At 36.6% G+C, this 21,707-nt stretch overlaps 1 protein-coding gene across 2 annotated transcripts in view; it reads left to right on the top strand.

Moving 5' to 3' along the window:
• gpc6a (glypican 6a) overlaps positions 1-21,707 on the top strand; it is a 163,482-nt gene that overhangs the window by 74,935 nt on the left and 66,840 nt on the right. For both annotated transcript variants that reach the window (XM_011490217.4, XM_078945139.1), the window contains one exon: positions 14,130-14,521. In XM_011490217.4, the coding sequence (XP_011488519.2) occupies positions 14,130-14,521 (392 nt within the window). The remainder of the gene's footprint in view (positions 1-14,129; positions 14,522-21,707) is intronic.

Raw genomic sequence — 21,707 nt, 5'->3', positions numbered from 1 at the left:
TACTAGAGGACACAAGACTCCAGAGTACTATGTGCTATCAAGAATAAACAGAGAATGAATAGTTGTCTGTAAAGCACTTTGCAGGGAGAGACAGGCAGAGAGAAAAATAGAGTGATACCACAGCAGGAAATAGCAAAGGGCAAATTATAGTGTACATTGACAAGTAGATCGCAGAGATACATTTTTCAGACACAAGCTATGGCCTCTGGTTTGCATCTTTGGGGAGAGTGATTGATGCTGTAACAGAATAACGAACCCAAACACAACTCAAAGTTCTCTGTAAACTATTTCAAGGCCAAATAGGACTGACAAATGCTGAATGTCATGTACCGTCTTCAACAAGCACCTAACCTAACACCATCAAGTATTTTTTTAAAAGCAAAAATAAAACACAAAACAATAGACTTGTCCTTGAAAATACCTCTTGAATTATAAGAATTGTATTTACCAACTTTAGAGCTTTGGCAAATGAAAGGGAAAAATGAAATCGTATTAAATTTACATCTTACTTACAATTACACCATTTTACTAATATGTTGTAGGGGTGTAAAAGGGAACCGGTTTAGCTGGTGCTGGGTTGCAGCGCCTTCCGTCCGTGAAACCTGGGTTCTAATCCGGGCTGTTCCCTTCTCTGCTGCTGTGCCAGTCCCCAGACCGGCTTCATGGAGAGGGTTGCGTCAGGAAGGGCATCCGGCGTAAAACATTGCCAAGGTATCCTTGCGAATCGTCCGCGCGTAATGGATGATTCCATTGGCGACCCCTGATGGGATAAGCCGACAGAGAAAGAAGATTGTAGGGGTGTAACGATACGCTAAAATCTAAATTCAGTTTTTTTTTTTTTTTAACTTGTCCTGTCCAACAGCTAGGCAAACAGATGAGAGCTGAGGGCCTCTTGTGTTGGACATATTTTATTTTAACAAGAAGGGTTATTAATCTTCAGACAAACCAAAGGTATGTCTGAATAAACCCCTTTTGTAATTGAGGCCAAACTTTATTAATTTCAATCATGTTTGAAAATCTTTGGTGTTGGACCGGACGGAAAAGGAAAGAGGGGAAGAAGAGAGAGGGACGTTAGAGAGAGGGGGGGATCTAAATTCAGTTTAACAAAACTGCTATTTTATGAACTATTATGTTATTGTTATTTATTGTGTGTGTTTGTGTGTGTTTTGCCGCCGGACACCTGAATTTCTCCCTTGAAAGATTAATTAAGTCTTTATCTATCTATCTATCTATCTATCTATCTATCTATCTATCTATCTATCTATCTATCTATCTATCTATCTATCTATCTATCTATCTATCTATCTATCTATCTATCTATCTATCTATCTATCTATCTATCTATCTATCTATCTATCTATCTATCTATCTATCTATCTATCTATCTATCTATCTATCTATCTATCTATCTATCTATCTATCTATCTTCTGTATTTTTTCGGTACAAACAAAAAACTAAGGCAGAAAAAAATTACTTACAAAATGCCTTTATAGGTTTTACATAACAATAAATAAAATTGACAAATGTAGGTGATCTGCTAAATAAAATAAGAAAAAAATATTGGCTGGCACCGAAACAGTTTAGTTCAACTACGCGTATCATCACATCCCTAAAATATAACTCAATTGAATGAAAATCAATGTCTATAAACTTCATTTACTGGTTACCGGTATATGATTTATGTGGATTTGCTTGATCTAATAATTCTTTTAAATATTTAGATAACATATGTAATTGATGTAATCCAATATCTCCAATATATATCGAAAGAAAAAGCATTGAAAATAATACTGAAAACAAAACAGCAAAACCAATGTGAAAACCTTAGCAACAAAAACTGTCAACGATGATTACCGGTACTGTATTTTCTGCACAATTAGGCGCACTTAAAGCTTTAACTTTTTTTCACAAAACTACAGTACGCCTTCTTCATATGTGGATTCATTGTGGTGATGCTTATTGATGTCAAAGCTATTTTGAGAGGTACACAGCGCTCTGTCAAAATATTTGGTTGGGTTTTATTGTGAATGTGCTAATGCAGCCAACATGTGCGTTGTTGGACTTTGCTTTTGATTTTTTTTTTCCAGGTTGGGAGTTGGCGTAGTCACCGTTACGTTTCAAGGGTATCAGTCTCTTTTTTGATGTTGCACACAAAGAAGGGTGTTATTGTAAATATTCTAACGTAGCTAACATGTAGCTGTGTCTGACTGTTTTTTTTAAGATATTACTAACAAAGTTGGGAGTTAGCAGTCAGAGTAACATTTGTTTTAGCTGTATCCGTCTGTTTTTTTAAGTGTGTTGCAAGCAAAGTTGGGTATTACAAGTAGCCTATTGAGAATATGCTAATAAAACCAAGGCTTCCAACATTTCTAACGTGTAGCATTTTACAAATAAATTATAGTTACAGGGATCCAGATAATAAAGCCAGACTTTTTCTCTGACTCTTTTGTCTTGCTTAATGCACCTTCTGTTTCTGTGTACCTCATATGTGACAAAAATTAGAAAATAGAACATTCATTGACAATGTACCTTTCAACTGGGTGCGCCTAAACTTTTGGTAAATTCGTTAAGTCAAACTGTTTATTTGAAACCCTAGAAATAGACATTATGATATGTTATATGTGTAAAATTTTACATTCTAACAGACATTTAGACTTTACATTTTGGTGAAAATAGTATCTTTTATGAACCAAAAAGGTTCAAAACCTTTTTAAAAAATCTCACAAGGAATGTTTGAGAAACTTCTTACTGTTTTGATATTCGACTGTAGTCAAGACTGGTTTTTAACGAATTGCTTAATTAATGCGATCGCATTTTATTTTGAAATCTTAAAAACATTTTTAAACTCAATGGATTAAGGCTGACTGCACGGGAGACGCTGTCTTCCACGTCTTCCTGCCATCAGTCAGTATGATCTGCTTTGTTCCTTTCAGTCAGTGTGCTGGTTTCTCAATTCTAGGAGCTGTATTATTGTTCCCACCTGGAAAAACAACAGGATTAAAAAAAATTGCTTTGCATCAGCGTGAAGGAGGAAACGTGTCTCTCCTGGCCTTCAACTTTCCAGCACACCTTTGCTTTACACTGTTTTGATCAATGGAGAGTGCTTTTTGCTCCGTCCCCTAAATGAAATAAAGCATGTGTTCTCTTCTCACTGTTCGCTGCTTAATGCCTCTGCTATTGGCAAATCATTTCACATTTCACACCTGTTTCTGCTTGTTATTCGTTCCTTTCACCATTACCTCGATGGTTCTCTGATTATAAATATGGGCGTTCTCCACTGACTAATCCTCATCCACTCTCATTAGGAAATGTTAATTCGTGTCATAATTAGGACCCTGCTGTCACGTCTTCCTTTAATGAATGAATGTGAATCATCAACATCAACAAGGGCACAAATTAAGCCAGATGTTTTTGAATCTTTAATGGATGAAGCGCAGATATTAGTCAGGATGTAAATGTACAGAAAATAAAAGGCATCACACAAATTAGATCCTTTTTGTCGTAACTGTATCCCACCTTCTCCAAAGAAGTAATTTACTGCACTTTTCCTGCTTGAATTATTTGGAAGAAAGTAAAATACGATATATGACGTGAAAAAGTGTAAATTTTAAATTTTAGTTTAAGTCATCCTATAGTCTTTTTTATAACTGTTTAAGGCAAACATTTGCGCAAGATGCCATTTTTGTTTTGCTTTGATCAAATAATTTTTATTATGCCAAAAATACAAATGACATATGCAAGTCTGAAGACTTTTGATTGAATAAATTCCTTCAAGCATTCTACTCTAAGGATTTAATGAGGCATTGTTCTCTCAGAGGGTATTGATGTTTGTGATCATTATTTAATCGGCACCTCAGAACAAAAAAGGTTTGAACAAAACAGTAGTTGGTAGCTGTTTGTGCTTCTTCAGATATTTTTGCGGAGTATTTAATCAACTTGAGGTTAGTTAAGCTGAAAAGCCAAGCAGTACTCTACTAATTGGAAGGTTGGTGGTTCAGTCCCTAGCCTTGGCGGTCTACGTGTCAATGTGTTCTGGGGCAAGGCACTTAATCCCACAGTGTCCCAAATGGATTTGTTGGCGTGTGTGTGGAGAGGAAGGAATAAAAACTATCCAAGCTAATAGAGATATGGGGTATCGACCAAGAAAGTGCAGTGAGTATGCAGGTTTGAGTGTACTGGAAAAGTGCTGTACAGATGCAGACCGCTTACGGATTGAGATGTGTAATTTGTCTGGGCAATTGCAACACTTTCCCCCCCTTATTTTTCAGCTATGTGACTGAGCTTTTGGCTCCTCAATGTCGTTACACACACTTACACACACGGAAGTTATTGTCATGTTATGACAACAAGCACATCAGGCTAACCAACTGCAAAACAAGTCTAAATGATTACCCTCCCACCACATTTGACCATATTTGAGACATTTTTGAGCTGAAATGTTGCAGTCAGTTAGTGGCAATGCATTAGGACAACCTATTTACAAACTATAATTCAATCACACTAACATTTCAGTGCTTTATTTTGTTATTAAATCTTTGTAACCGGAATTATGACATTCAATGCTTTCATAAGTACCATAAATATATAGAATTTTAATACTTTCACTCTGTTTCTTGTGATACAACACATTTTCTGTAACAATGCAGATGCAGACATCAATATTTGTCCATTAGCTATCAGACATGAGTGTCTGTCCATTTAAGTTCTTGGTACTGGTGCTCATGCAATGCTTTTGTGGGAAAAGAGAAAGTATTCCCTTGTTACTTTACTACATTTGTCAGTCACCAGTCACCCCAGCCAATTCTATTATATCATTGTCACAATTTAGATTTTATATCATGTGAAATATTTTCTCAGTTAAATTTAATATTGGTTTTAAGCTATCTTTTTATCTAACCAAGATAATGTTACTAAAAAATAAGTCAATATTTTTGAAACTTTGCAATTTAGTTTGAAGGCTTGCATTAGTTTTCTTCTCTCTAAGTAGCTGTAAAAAATAAACATGTGGAAGAACAATGACATGCAGCAGGGGTTACAACATGACATTTTGAATCTACAACTTTAAGCGTGTCTGTGGGAAGGTATAAGTCACAGGAGCTGATAAGGTCAGTTAAGTGGTTAGAATCCAGTTCTGCATATTTCATATTTTATGGTCAGCTTTGAAGCTCAGCTGTTTTTTTTTTATAAAGATCATCAGTGTATGGACTTTCATTTCCTTTGAAATGTGTGTCACAAACTGGCCTACAGAAATGCACTTGGTCCAGTTCAGTTACTTTGTACAAAATTAATTCATTTTGATGAATTTTAGAAGTTCTTTAGAATTATGAAATATAGCAGTTATGAAATGTTAGTTTAATTTAAAACTAGAGTGTGTGCTTTGCTCGCTCCTGTTTTCAGTCTACTTTTGTGGAGATAATTTTAATTAAAAAGCTAAAAATACTAAGGTTAAACAAAAACAATCATGAGAATGATCAGAAAATATGTTTTTTGTTGAATAAAGTTGTTGGGCTCTAGAAGGGAAAGTTGTTGAGCTCATTTAAGGCTATAGATGGGTTTTGGTTCTACATGCAACAGCTTCAGTCACATTGTTATTATTTTTGCCTTGATGGATCCATGGTTCCTATTGTCTGCTGTTGTCCACTGTTTGACTTTTTAAGCTCTGCATTGAGATGGATTCCATAAGAGTTATGCATTTGAAATTATACAGTTTATGGGCAAAAGTGATTGTCCCAAACCATGAAATTGAAGGGATTTCAAAACACAGCAGAAGAGATGCCAAGGTTAGTGTGAAAGCTCTTTAAGATCCCTTACAGATTCTATGTAGAGGAAACGTTTGAGATTGTAGAACAGGAGGAAAGCAGGGAGAACAATTCTGTTCATTATTGGGAATGTAAGACCACTGAGAAAGGAAGCAGATTACATTAAATAGCAAACAAGGACACTGTCGGGGTGTTTAAAATTCCCTAATGTGTGACACATGAAGCCATGGCTGCAGGAGCATTTTTGTCTCTCTATCCAAAATGTAGAAATAATAAATAAAAATATATCTGACTTCTCTCATGTTGGAGACGCTCATATACTCAGGCTTGAAAAAAAGAAAGCACATTTTTGTTGGATGTATGATCATCAGCTCATACTGGCAATCTATTTTTGAGTTAATGCCACCAATTAACTGTGCTGACTGTGCATGCTGTGCACGGTCAGTCAGATCCGATTAGAGAAAAGATATCAGACATGGCCACAGTGCAGGCAGTGACGCAGAACAACACGCAGTTAAGAAAATAGTGTGGAATGGTATAATTGACTGGCGCAAAAAGGCATTTACTGACCTGTTATATAATTTCCTGTCAGAGTTGAATTAAATGGCAAAAAATAAATTGTTTGTATAACTGGCTCTAAAATGTTAGCTTGTCTCTTGTATTACTTCACTGAGTGAAGGGGATTGAACCTTTTTTTACTGAGGTCAGGAAAGAAAGACCTCTTACTTCTATTCACTTCACTGTATTTGTGTTTGTGCTGATTCCATTCCATATGCTCTATTTAAAACATTTACAACAAACTGAATTGTAGCAGTAGCATTAGACAGTCAGGTTCAGATTGTAGCAGTATACGCAGATTTGCTGTGGAGTGTGGATATATATTAAAAAAACAACAACAGCTGATTGTGTATGGAAAAGCATGGCACGGAATGAATGAATCATGTCTCAAAACAATCTGGATTTTCTTTGTTCCACATATTCCACAAAGTCTGTAGGAGTTCCAAATCTGAAATTGATTTGAATGATCAATTACCACTGCTAACTTGTTAACCAGTTGATTTAACTAATGAGTCTTAGCTCTATAGCGCTCCTACAGTCAGTTGAATATTAGTCACATTAATCCATATGCAGGGTTGACTTGTAGGGGTTGCTGTTGGTTTTTGCGCAGTCTGGGCCCGTGGACGGGTCATAGACAGGAGTGGTTGCATCTTGGGGGTAGCACAGGTGTGTCTTTGCATTTCCTTTGAGGCTTGTATCTCCACCTCAAGGGACCTCATGACTATACACGTACCATTGTCGCGCACTTGGTAAGTGTATAGTAAAGTATTTGCAAGGATAATGGGTAACGCTTTCTTTTACAGTACAGTACTTACAGTGTACTTAAGTGGTATTTACATGGTACTTATTGTGTAACTACTGGGTACTTTCAGGGTACTTACATGGTACCAACAGGTTAGCATTGTCTCGTTTGGTGAGTTCAGAAGACCAAGTGTGTATGTACACTGAACAGGAAGGTAATACTTGAACATACCCAGCATTTACTACTGAAAGTACCATGTAATAGAGTGGAAATAGGGCTGACTTTCTTTTACAGCCCAGTTTCATTGTACTTAAGGGGTAAGTACCAAGTAATATTCAAGTGTACATACCCGGTATTTAGTAATGAAAGTACCATGTAGTTGAGTGGAAATAGGGTTGACTTTCTTTTACAGTACAGTTTTAGTGGACTTAAGGGGTAGTTTCTGTGGTAAATTCATGGTAAATACCATGAAACATGCAGCGAGTGCAGACCTAAAGGTCAAGGTACTTTATTTGTACTTACCTTGTTCTTACATGTGGTAAGTACCATAAAAGACACCTTTGCACAACATGTAAATACCCAGTAAGAATATTATAAATACCCAGTATGTACCACATAGGTATGAACCAAATAGTACCATATAAATACACAGTAAGTACCATGTAAGTACAGAGTAGACACAAAAAGTACCATGTAAGTACCCAGTAAAGTCCCATAGAAAGTACCATGTAAACACACTGTAAGTACCCAGTAAATTCCATCAAAAGTACCATGTAAGTACCCTGAAAGTACCCAGTAGTTACACAATAAGTACCATGTAAATACCACTTAAGTACACTGTAAGTACTGTACTGTAAAAGAAAGCGTTACCGGATAATGTAAGTTAAACACACTTATGATGGATGGATGATGCTATTGTGCCCTTATGCTGCACTCTAGTCCTTTGTGTGCATTCTGGCACCGTGCGCAAATGCTGCATGCACGGGATGTGCACATAAGTGCCTGTAGGATCCTCAAAGCCCGCCCTGTCTGATTGTCTAATTTCCTAGTTTCTAGCATTTCAAGCGCAAGGAGCATGCACATATCGCTTACACACCACTTACAAGCTATTTGTGCAGTGCGCAGGAATGAATCATCCTTAAAAAATTGGCATGAACATTTCGACCTTGACATTTTATGCACCCCATCTGCATTACTCATGTAAGTTGTTTAGCTCGTATCCACTTGTAAGGGCAGCAGTGACTAAGATATAAATATTAAAATGTCTTATCAATTAGTCTTACAAAGCAATTGTTTTGACTCCAAGATTTAGATTTGATATCTTAACACCTGAATATATCCTCAAAATGAATAAAAAGTCTGACAGGTGTTGGAACACTAAAGCCATCAATGCGATCCTGAAACTGAGATTTGACAGTCACCATGCAGTCAAGACAGAACCCCTTTTGTGAGTTTCTTGAAGCCGAGTTATGGCATCTGGACTTCTTGTCTTATTTTCTTGAAACGTTTGCCCAGCCCAGTAGCTTTATTAGTTTGAGCGAGGGTGGGTTCAAGCCCAGTTTTACCCTCCAGGTAGGTCACCCACATTCCTGCACTTAAATGGTTCTATTGAGGAAAACAAAGGTAACAACATGAGAATGGTGAAGATGAAAGACAAAAAGTCCATGACTAAACTATAAGATGTTGCATAGATGAATGAGGACCTTCTTTAAGTATAACTGAAATATCCAATACAAAATAAAAATAATGTGTTGGATAAAAAATCCAACCTTGGAAGCGCAACAGGATTTGGCAACATAGTATGTTTATGTCTGTTGTGAAGTTGGACTAACTTGCTTGAGCATTAAGCCACATAGCAATGACCTTGTAAAAAGGTCTTCATCTAGTTAATTTTGTTCATAAGCCAGTTTCAAACAAGAAGTACCAGTTTCCTTCTTTGCTTTATTAAAAAAGGAACCCATTTAAGATCTTTTTCCGTAAAAAATATTAAAAAGTAATAAAATATGCATCCCTACATCAAGAGTTTTAAAAATTAAATCTGGTTAAAACTGGTAGAAATTCAATACTCCTCACGTTTTACAATAAGGCCCCTCTGGCCATTCAGGAATATATGTCCATTAATTGAAATGTGCTTCTAATTAACCATATTCAAAACACAAGATTCTGTGGCTTGAGGCTGTGAGGAAATGAACAACTGAATTTCCAGAGAGCGTGAAGTTAAATTAATGGGTTAGTCCATGTTTTCTTATGTGGATGAAGGGCTATTATCACAGAAAGAGGAAGGTCACCTTTATTATTCATAATAATTATTTACAGTAATTAGGGCAGATATCAAAGGAGCACTTTGCAGTGCTCCCATGGAAAATGGATTCTTCACACTGGAATTACTTTGAGTGGATGGAGATTGCACGTATTTTGTATGCAATGCAAAACTTACAAAGTTCATCTTCAATTGTGATTGACTCGAACATGAAACCTCAATTTGCTGCAGTTATTATTTAATATCATGTGTTTTCTGTTTTAACCTCTGTGAAATAACATCCCAGAGAATGTCTGTAATATATTTATTCCTACTAAAACTTGATGTACTTAATCTTTGTCTGCAAAATTTTATTTTGAAAAATATCTTTCAATACCACTCGTATATCTACATTTGATTTAGTTTGATCTCTTTATAAGTTTAAGCATTGCTCTTTTGTGGGAAGGGCAACATAATTATGTCAAAAGGAACTTGTACTACAGTTAAAGTTCTTTGGATCCTTGAATATTGATATATAAGATATGACATATACCTAGTTTTATCAAACCTCAATTGCAAATTTCAAGCTACAGTGATTAAACACATTGGGCTTTCTTTGTTAAAACCATATTTAGAGAGTTTTTGCATGTATTGTCATGAGTTTGTATCCATGAAATGAAATGTTTTCAAGGCAAAAATGCTTGGTAAGCCAGGCACCCAAATGTAGTCCAAGGTCAAAATCTCTCAATGATAAATCCCTGGCAAAATATGTAGTTTGGCAAGCAAAGTGCAATTTACTCTTCATGACTTGGCAAGCTCTTGCTGTTATTTGATACTCTCAGTGCAGTTAGTTTTCCAGGTAACAGGCCTTGAAATTAAACTGAAAAACAAAAAATGCTAAAACAGTGGCGGCGATTATCTCAGCATCTGTTGTGAACACATTGGTTCCAAAACTTAGTCATTTTTTAATATATGATGTTACATATTTGTCGTTTGGTGTTGACAACACTGAAGGTATGAGAGGAGTTTGGAAGGATTGCAAATGGATTAAACTTTCAGACTGTAAATGTGGTGAAATATGTAAAGAACACAGAGATTTCCATTCCTTCCAGCTGCAGTAGGACCAGGTGCTGCACATCACAGCCTGCAGGATAAATCAGCGGTCCCCTTCATCAGAATCGAGATCCTCTGTTACCACAGCTCAAAAAGGATGGCTGTAAACTGTGATCCCCAAGGTTTTTGTGGAGATTTATCTTTTTTTTTCCTGTTGGGATCCAATCTTGTATGTGATATTGGAGCAAAATGTCTTTGTTTTGTCGTATTCTGCTGGTGTTGTTGTTGAAGATAGATAAGTAATAACCCTAGTCTGAGCAAACGACCAGAGCTGATTGTGGCTACTCACATGAATTCATAGGAACTTTGACAAAAAGCATCTACCTCTGACGTACAATTTTGTATATTTTAAAGGTACTTCAATTTTAAATCATAAATTTTTTTAACCAAGACTTTTTCTTGTCTCATCTTTTATTGCTTTATGCTTTTTCTGGTCACTTTTATCATTGTTTATCTCATTGTTTCAGTAATAGACAGTTAGAAGAACATGGTCTAAATCCATCATCCTGCACACACTGCATGTTCAATAGTAACATGACTATATATGTTTAATGTCTCAGAATTACAAGATACTGAAGGTCGTAGGGAATGAAAGGGCAAAGATCCCGTGGGACTTCCAGATCCAGACCGATAGAATAGTAATGACGGACCAACCAGACATTGTAGTGGTGGACAAAGAACAGAGGAAAGCCGTTGTGGTGGATGTGGCAGTGCCAAGCGATGGGAACATCAGGAAGAAGGAACATGAGAAACTGGAGAAATACCAGGCACTCAGAGAAGAACTGGAGAAAGCATGGAAAGTGAAGGTGACAGTGGTTCCTGTGGTAATTGGAGCACTCAGGGCAGTAACCCCCAAGCTGGAGGAGTGGCTAGAACAGATACCTGGAAAGACCTCAGTCCTCTCAGTCCAGAAAAGCGCAGTGCTAGGAACAGCTAAGATACTGCGCAGGACCCTCTGGTAGAAGACCTGAGCTTTGAGGAGAAACCACCCGCGGAAGGGTGAGGGGGGCATTTTTCATATATATATACCGTATTTTCTGGACTATAAATCCCCCTTTTTTTCATAGTTTGGCAAGGGGTGCGACTTATACTCCGCAGCGACTTATATTAGAAATAAATTGAAAAAATACCGGTACATTGTTAACCCTCCTGTTATGTTCATTTGTGCGGAACAAAGATGATATTCCTGGGTCAATTTGATGTATGAGGTATGTTAAGTGTTAAGAGTATGTTAAGTGACTCAGAGAATCAGCAAACCTATTTTTACAGCAAGATCTTGAAGGCTAAAAACATATTATTCTATTTTCCAATGATTTCATAGATTCAAAAATGCAATAAAAATGACACCTGTTTCTACAAATACAGGATGAACACAGAGTATTAGTTGGACAATGATGCTTCATGAAAGGAATAAATAAATAGGTTTGAGAAAGAATTACTGTGAAATTATGAGATAAACAGTCTGCTATGATTGTGTCATATGAGTTTGTGCAAGTTATTATATCTTGATCTCAGATTTTGTCAAATAAATTTCCCGTCAAAATGCGACTTAAAGTCCAGTGCGACTTATCTGTGTTTTTTTCTACTTTATAATGCATTTTTGGGCTGGTGCGACTTATACTCCGCAGCGACTTATAGTCCAGAAAATACAGTATATATATATGGGTGTGTATGTGTCTCCTTCATTTTAATGAAGAATGCACTGCAAAAATCATATCCCATGTGAGCTCTTAATATTTAAACAAGTGTTAGTCTATTGGCAGGTCATGCAGCCGTAAGCAGAATAAAAGAGTAGAATGAGTGATTTGGGATTGGTTTCTTATCAGCTTTAGGTGTGACAATCATATAGGCTTGCATAAAATAGGAACAAATGATATGTATTCATTTATAGAAATACTAGGCAGCACAACCATACTGTGTCAGAATTGTTCTTTTAGTAGTAACTAGTATTACAGATTGCCAGTATGGCATATTTCCCTGGACATGGTCGATTCTTCATTGACACAAACTTCCCAAAAAAAATGGGTATAGAAATTGGAAAAATATTTTTTTAGTGTGTCTTTAATGGCTTAAATGACACATGTATACATTTACTATTTCTGTTTTATAATATAACAACATTTCTAAATTTTTTTTGCAAATACATAGCTTTTTTGTCATGATTTGCAAATGTGATAAAGGCCTTGGCCAATGCAATTTTTCTATTAAAATATTTTACTACTATAAAATATTCATTTTCTTTCATGAGTTTTTATTCTTTTTACTTGAACATAAATATATGTGCAAGTGAGAGGCCTGTGTAACCATGCCTTAGTCGTCATCAAGGAAATGAACTTCCATTATTAGAAAAAGACATGGGCAGCATGTCAGAATATGGCTGTGATCATTAACAATTCTAAAAATGTCAGCAAGCCTGGCTAAGAGCCCTGAGACGGTTTATTAGCAAGCGTGACACGTGAAGTGTTTGTTTACAAAGAAGGGTGCAGAAAATATTTGACATTTGTGCTTGGAGCGATGTGTTATGATCTTCCCAACATTTACTCCTGTGCACCGGGAACATGGGATCCTATTAGGCAGGCTTCAGTGAAACTCCCCTGCTAAATCTGTTTTTCTCTTTGTTGACTGATTTAATACTCAGGCGAGCAGGTATTCGCATGGAAGAAAGCAATGCGGGCAGATGATGAAGAAGCAATGATATAATTGCTTTCAAATTTACATTAGAATAGTTTTGTCACTCTTTCGCGTTCTGATGTCTGTGTCTTAAGCAATGTACGATGTAACACATTTGCATAGTAATGCTTTTTTTTCTTCCTTCCTCTCTGCTTTCATTTGGTTACAAATTCAGTTAATTATTTTTGTATTCATCTTCTTTTATGTTTTTGGATTTGATTAAACATTTTTTTCTGTCTGACATTGGTAGAGCAGTAAAATGATTCTTTTCACATTTTGTGAGCGGACACATTTTACTTGCAGAGGAAATTAAAATCCCTCCTGTCTGGGGTTTGAACAGCCCGAACTGTCATCTGTATCACTATTCAGCTTAGTTTGCTACCGAATGTTTTATGGTAGGCTTTGAAATTTATCTTCCAATGTAATGGGCCACATAAAAACTTCATCCGGAATGAAAAACTTTAAATAAAAAGTTGGAAAAATATTTGACAAATCTAACACTTACCGTAAAACATGGACTTCAAACTGGGAAAGTTTGACTCTTGATCATTCAAAGCGAATGCTGCTTTAGTAACACAATATTCAATAATTGGCTCCCAGTCCAGCTGCTGCGGTGGCCAAATAAACGGTGCCAATCGGAAACGAATGCATCTGGGAATAATGGTATGTGCCTAGGATGATAATGTATACTAGTGTCTGTGTCCAAAACGTATGAATATTTTGTTACTGTATGCAATCAGAACCTTTACATTAATCATTCATGATCCTTGTGGCCCATTATTCCTGCTGTTAAATTATTAATGCTGTGCTCTGCCTTTCTTCACACAATCAAGTGCTTTATTGTTGGCTGCTGTTCTTTGTTACAGGATATGCGGACAGACCCACAAAATTAGCCATTTTTAAATGAAAGGATTTGCAGAAAAAGTTATCCCTTTCTTTTGTTTTGTTTGCTTTAAAGTTTTAAGTTTGTGTGAAAATGTGGACGTTTCTGGACACTGTTTGACACATGTTTGTCCTTTCCCCTCTCCAAACTATTTACCCATCTAGAGTTCTTCCTGGAGCTACTGGACAACTCTGAGAAGTCACTCAACAGTTTGTTCACAAGGACGTACGGGAAGCTGTATATGCAGAACTCGGAGGTGTTTCAGGACCTGTTCACTGAGCTAAAGCGCTACTACACTGGAGGCAACGTCAACTTGGAGGAGATGTTGAATGACTTCTGGTCCAGGCTGCTGGAACGTATGTTTCAGTTACTCAACTCCCAGTACCACTTCACAGATGACTACCTGGAGTGCATTGGGAAAATCGCTGATGTGCTAAAGCCTTTTGGAGATGCGCCCAGGAGACTGAAAATTCAGGTCACCAAGGCTTTCATTGCTGCACGGACGTTTGTCCAAGGGCTAATGGTGGGTCGGGAGGTTGCCAACAGGGTTGCTAAGGTGAGTTCACTCTGTTTAATTGCTTCCTTGGCTTGGTTGCTTGGACTGTCTGTCAATGTGGACTATTTTTTTTTATTTCAATATTTTAAGAAATTGATCTTTTTTTCTATGAGACCATAAATTTCACTTGTGGCATTTATTTGTTTTCCTCTGGCATCAGTTTAACCAACATCCTATCTAATGCCAGTTTCTAATAGAGCTTTGTTAATGAAGTACAAACGTTTTCCAACCACCCTTAAAAATATAAAATTGGAGAATAAAATGAGTGTGACAAAAGCAAAGGTTAAAATGCTGACATTGGAGTAAATAAAAAAAATAGGTTTCAAATACCAAATGTGGGAGAGACACCTCCTCTCATTATGTCTACAGTCCTTGTGATTTAAAAAAAACTTACAACTTGTATTTCAGACTTAACAAAATTGTTTTTTGTTAGATCACAAACACATGCAGAAATTAGGACTGATGCCAAAAACCTAGTTAAGTAAGCTCTGAGGGAAGAAGAAAAGAGTTGGGGGCTGTGGCTCACATATGTTGTAGTATCTTTGTGTGCAGCGCAATATAGCAAGGAGGGATGCTATCCTCAAACCCTAAATGAATCAACACTTTGTCCGTCAGTCAGTACATATTGTGGGTTTGCAAAGATATTTTTGGAGTGTAACTTTTTTGCAGCATCCAATAGTCCAAGTCAAATCTAGTCAAGATTTCTTAAACATTTTTGTCCCTCTCTATTGTTAAAATTCGAACTTTGATTGCACATTTTTATGTAATTTTTTTTTTTTTTTTCAGATGGCCTTACCCAATTTAACCTTTAAAAACAGTAGTTGCTATTTTTTCAAATATTTTAACTTGTTAAAAAGATATTTCATTAGAAGTTTGTTGTAGACCCTTTGGGCATGGGCAATGGCAGTGCTAGAACAATAGAGGGTGGGAGGGGGGCAGAAGACTTTAGAAACGAGAACAGCATTACAAATGAAAAGATCAAAAATATGTTAAAAAAAAGTATTTACAGGGCTCAAAATTTCATTGAGGTATTGCTTTCATGATTTTTTTCAATGATTCAAGAAGCTTGGATTGATGATTTCTTAATCTTTATCAATAATATTAATATTGACTCAAAAATTGAGGGGCAAGTGGGGGGGAGCTGGGAAGATTGCCAGTTTGGTTCCCGCTCCATCTCCTACTCCAAAGTGTTTGGTGTTTGAGCCTGATCCCCACATTGGCCGTGATGTCCTGGCCAAGCCCCGCAGAGGATAAAGCTAGTCACGTAATGTGTCAGAATGAGTTGGAAAGCACTATTTACGAACACGCATGTTATGTTGAAGCAGAAAACAGAACGTTAATTTTATGTGATGGAAAATTTGATGAATTAAATGCAAGTGGGCAGCTGTTTAAATGAAAACTCCCACGACAGAAACAGTTTAGAAAAAGACTGAAGCACTGACATCAGTGTTGCTTTGTGCATTATAAAGAATAGTGCTAATTGTCTTCATCACTGTGACTAAATTATGCTATTCATAATCTCCACATGTATAATTAAGCTTTGAAATAAAGAGTGCCTAAATGTGAATAAAATATGTATTTAGATTTTTTTTTACCTTATTACGTGGGCTTGTTGTAGCTGAGTGATGGCTTATACAAAGATTTTGCTCAACATTTCATTTTCCCTACAGAAAGTAAAGCTTTGCAAAAGAAAGAAGATTAAAGCAAATGTCCTCTGAGATTAGTGAGATTTGTTGAGTTTTACTTTTTTGACACTACATATTAAATAAAACATCATATTTCCTGTGATTACAATTTATTATTGGAAAAATATTGGTTTAGGTTTGAGACAAAGAATGCTTAAAGTTGGGAAAAATAAAATACAAACAGTTTATTTACAGCTGTAATCTTCTTTATTTTATAACAGATGATTACATATGCGCTTCAGAGGCTTACAGGATCATTTCATGGCAAACGGACAAAGTTATGCAAGTGTTTTCATGAGCATCTCACCAAAGATAATAACACTATACTGTACAGTTGGTGCATTACACAGCCCAAGAAGCAATCCCTGATGTCTCCTGCTGCTGGAAGTAAATTTAGAACTGTTCAGCCTGCATAAATAATAAAAATTTAAATATATATATATTTTTTTTTCTTCTTCTATTTTTTTTAACAGAAAAATTACTAAATTCATAAAAGGATTTTATAAGTTTAACTTGACACATTTGAAATGTGTCTTCTGTTCTTATATTTAAGTGTTCTGTTGTTTACACTATGAATTACGTAATTGTGTCTGCCATCCAACATTTCTTGCACTATGATAGAAAAACTTTAGATCTTAGCACAGTAAGAACCCTGTTGCCTTTTGAAGCTCGCCGTTCTTTTGAATTTCTTTAGTGGGAAAATTTTGTCAAAGACGAAAAGAGCCAAAGTAAAAGTAGGAGGACGAAGAGTAAATGAGATGTGCACAGTTTGACACAGAACTTTAATCACTTTTTTGTTGGAGGCTTAACTTCTATTCATTAAGAAAAGACAGCATACAGATCAGGGCAGATTATGAACAGACCTGAATGAATTAAGTTAGAGTAAAGGTTAGCTATGTGACCACACTGTTTAAAGAGTTATGTAAAGGTTTTAGAATCACATATAATGTGTATAATGAAAGGAGGTGTGAAAGTGGCACAAAAATTAGAGAAAAAAAAACTTTGAAATGAGCTGTGCTGTGCACCTCAGTTTAATCTGTCCTGGACCTAAAAGGCAGCACCACCATTCTGGATCAATCTGTGCGTCTTCATCAATTATGGAGCGGTGCCAGGAAGCAGGCCGGCATTACTGCAGCCTGTCAGGCCGCTGAACAGCAAGCGAACACTATGTGAAAAGTTGCTCGATGTGACAATTCACCTTGACCTCAGAACGAGCCTCTACTCTGGGACAGGAAGTCGCTGCGTCTCCTTACAGTGAAGTTGAAAAGCTCAAAATATAGACCCACACCATTGAAAATGGCATTCTTGGTGTTTTCATATGTTTTTGTGGTATTTGTCTCATGATGGAGGACATATAATATTAAAAATAATATTAGAAATGCATGTCTGAGCATTTCATTACTCAAATTGTTAATCAGTAGCAGACGCAAAAACGAGGTTATTTGTGACGTAGAAATGGGCGGCACCCACAAGAAGAAAAAGGCGGTAATATATTAATATATATAAGGTAATACATTATCATATACATTGATATTGTTTACTATAAAAGGCTTAAGAACAGTATGGTATAAAATTGAAGTACCATTATCTGTCACACACCTAGGTGTGTGAAAGTTGTTCTCCGCGTGTGACTCATCCCCTGGGGGAGTGGAGCTGCGCTCACGAATCCTTATGGTGAATTGGGTCCCATATTTAGAGTCTTTGATATGACTCGGCCTGTATTTGAACTCACGACCTTCCGGTCACGGGCCGGACACTCTTCCGCAAAACCATTAACCAGGAACTCTAACCTTGTTTTCAACACATAAAAACCTGATTGAAAGCGCTAAAACAAACATTACTGTGACTACACTAACTCCCAAACCAGTACGACACCGCGAAACGTTAGCCGCTTGATAACACCAAACCATATATAATCCACAATATATAATCCTTATAATTTTCTCTATACGGCACACTGTCATTTTTTGAAAAAAATTAAGACTTAAGTAATAGTGAGATAAAACACCTAATTGGTCACTTTGCCTCCCCTTAAAAATTGGGAAAATTACCTTTACTTTGTGAATAAATTGCATGTAAAATCTATATTCTGCAACCACCACCATTGTATTTTATTCCATAAGACATTAAGACATTTAGATTTACTGATTCCACAATGTTTGATGGCCTAACATGCAAAATTAGAAACTTTTAAATGATACGGCATTACATTTTAGGTTGTATTTTTGAAGCAACACTATTACATTTTTGCAAAGGTGAAGCCAGCTGCCCATCATAAAGGCTTTGAGTTATCCGACTAAATTAATAGATTTATTTACAGAGCTGCAGGATTTCAAATGACAAGATGTGCCTTTTTTCCATAAAGTGGCTGCTTTTAACCATCTGTGTTCTCAGTTCTCCTTATCACTTAGTGTTCAGGGATGATGCAGACAATTATGAGCCCTACATAATCACTGCTAACAGACAGTTCTGCATGCAGGGACGCCAGCAGCAGATACATCACAGCATAAAATAGGATTTTCACTTGCTTACCGCTGAACGGTTTCCCTGGACCACAATCCTGGATTAAGAGGAGAATCTCTCTGGCTTACAGTTTATGATGACCATTAGGAGTTTTATCCTGGATGTACTTGAAACACAGTCCAGCCACATTAAGACCTGCTCAGAAATGATTGCAGGGATTTGAACCTTTTCAATGGTTTAAAGTTCTGGTATTTAGAGCACTTATCTGTCAGTCTGCATACACACAGAAGGATGGCCTTTTTCCTTTGTGCAAATGCAGTCATGATAATGAAAGCAGGTAGAGTATTTTTGCACTGAGGGATTCTTTTTCCCTGATAGCCCACAGTGCCATGTCTATCTTATTATACACTCATTTTGCAACCAGCTCCAAGGCACTTTCTAATCTCCATAGAACATTTACCTAAGATTATTGCTTTGACTGATTAGTTTGCTAACATGTGAGAGATATTCTTGGTTGTATCAGGTTTCATATTAGTTCAGAGGTTTCACGGAGGCAAATTTTGTTTTCAGACTGTCATATCAATCAGAATTTCCGATAACAAAAATTAGAAATGCACTAGAATGATGTAGAGGTAATAAATACTCGTGTTTTTTATTAGAGAAAGAAAGTTCCATACTTCATTCCAGAAAATCAATATAAAATCTCTAAAATGTAACCTACTTCAGAGCAACAAAAGGGAGATGGAGCGAGTGATAAAAGTACAGAGGGCTAAAATTCATGTGATTTTAAAACCATTTTAAAATATAATTAAAGCAGTTAAAAAAATAATAAAGAAACTTCCAACCTACTGAATTTCTTTGTCTCAACAGTTATAGCTTAAGGAAGATTTTTTAGAATGCGAAAAAAAAAAGAAAAACTAGCTGTAATTCGGTGAAATCTTTCAGTGTCATCAAGCTTATATTTATATTCTATCTTAGCAACAGAACAGCTTTTCTGTCAAATTGTGTTTTTTTTTTTTTGAAGAAAGTTAGAAAGTCAAAAAAAGGAAAAAATGTGGATGCTAACATATTCATTGCAAAAACAAAGAAACATAAAAAAAACTGGTTTAACTTTCAAAAAGGCCATGCGTTTTGTATGTTGAACTCAAAGCTGGACTTGAAAACTTGGGTAGCGATGCGTGAACATGAATGTTTTGGAACGAGGAAGCCTGAAATGCTCATATACACGCTTTTACATAGAATTTTTTTCCCCCTAAGGCTTGTCATTGGAGATGCCACTTGAACACGCGTTGCCGAAGACGGTGTGAAACATAGCATCGCTCTTTGACCGTTTACACAATGAGTTTGAAACCACTGAATCTGATGTATATTGACTTTGCAACATACTATCGTACCATGTTGCATTACGGCAACAACAGTAAAAATATATTATTTTTATTTATCTGATTGTACTGATTTAGTTGTGGGACTCTAAAACATTTTTATCTCTGGGCATATTAATTGTCTTTCTGAATAGGCCAGCTTGCTGCATCCTTGTTTATACCTGATTTCCTCTGATACAGATGCGACAGGCCAACCTCTCTCCTTCTGGCCCCCTCCCTCTTTTTTTTTTTTCTGTGTGACTTTCTTGTTCCCTCTTGCTGGCTCACAGCGAACACAGCTTGCTGGGGATATGGCCTCAGCCACAGCGCTGTGATGGCAGATGGCAACTGGCTCAAAAAGGTTGGCACGTCATCCAGAAATGTGCTGCACCAAAGATGTCCCTTTTAATTAAAAGATTTTGATCTGTGGTATACTGCAGAATTTTGAGAAAAATGAAAGACGCATGGTCCGACGTACAAGAAAAGTGGATGAGGGGATTAATCAAAAGTCTTGTGTATACCTCTCTGCAGAGTAGACGAAACGGTAAAAAGAGCATAAAAAAATAACAAAGTAAAGGATGAAAATTGAGAAAACTAAGTTTTAAGGTGAAAAGTATTCTTGTCTGACTGACTTATGCACCAATAAAAATATGCCATCTGACTTTCACTTCATTGCTTTGACTTCCTTTTTTCACCTCGATTTAAAAATGTATGACACCACATATTTATTTAAAAAGCACTTGAAGAAAACTGTCAACACTAGCGTTGTAGGATTTGTCCAGAGAATTGATGGAAGCCGCATCCTGCCCCAGACTCGCAGGTGAAGCTGCAGACACTGGGTCAGATGGTGAGTGCCGGGCTTTAATACAGGGGACATGCTGCTGACCAACGATGTAGGTTCGAGAAAATGTAGACCCCACAGAGATCAACACTACCTCGTGTCTCAGTATAGACCGAGCCTGGCTTTTAACGTGTTTACAGTTGTCGTGATAAATTAAAGAAACAGTCATAACTCCTGCAGCAGACATGCCACAAAACACGGGACATGTCAGAGCAGATCAACAGCCGAGACCTTTGCCTCTGCAAAATCAGACACTTGAGCTGACTCGTGGGGGTCGCTGAGACCTACCAAGTACCACTTTGTTGTTTCATGGAGGCACAGCCGCTCACATGTGGATTAATTTGTCACTCTCAGACATTCATTTATTTGACAGCAACTGATTTTAGTTTGGACCCAATGGGATTGCCTCTGCTCTGCATTAAATTTATGGTGTTTTCTTGTGAGAGGATGTTAAAGTTCAGACTGAAGTATAGATGGAATGTGAGTGTTGTGAAATAAAACATTAAATGTGATCTGCAAGGTTTTATTTTTTATATTTTTTACATTTGTACTTTTTTCATGTCTTTGATGGCATATAAAGTTGACTTAAGGTTCAGTCAGTCTTGTTTAATGCTGTGTACACGTTGAGCATGTGATAAGTTCAAAAATGAACTAAACGGGCATTCTTGACTGCTAGTATATGGTGTTTACACTGGACTGTCGCTACCCCATAGTAGTGGATGAACTCACAGTTGAAATAGGCTTGGTGCAAAATGTGGAAGCAGTACAAATCTCATAGATCTTTCTCCAGGCTTTTTCTTTCATAACTCTTTGCTAATATATAGAAAAGACTTGAT

Source organism: Oryzias latipes, chromosome 3, assembly GCF_053564925.1.
Source record: "Oryzias latipes strain Hd-rR chromosome 3, Olatipes_Hd-rR_3.1".
Lineage (NCBI taxonomy): Eukaryota > Metazoa > Chordata > Actinopteri > Beloniformes > Adrianichthyidae > Oryzias > Oryzias latipes.
This window is presented reverse-complemented; position numbering and strand designations above follow the sequence as displayed.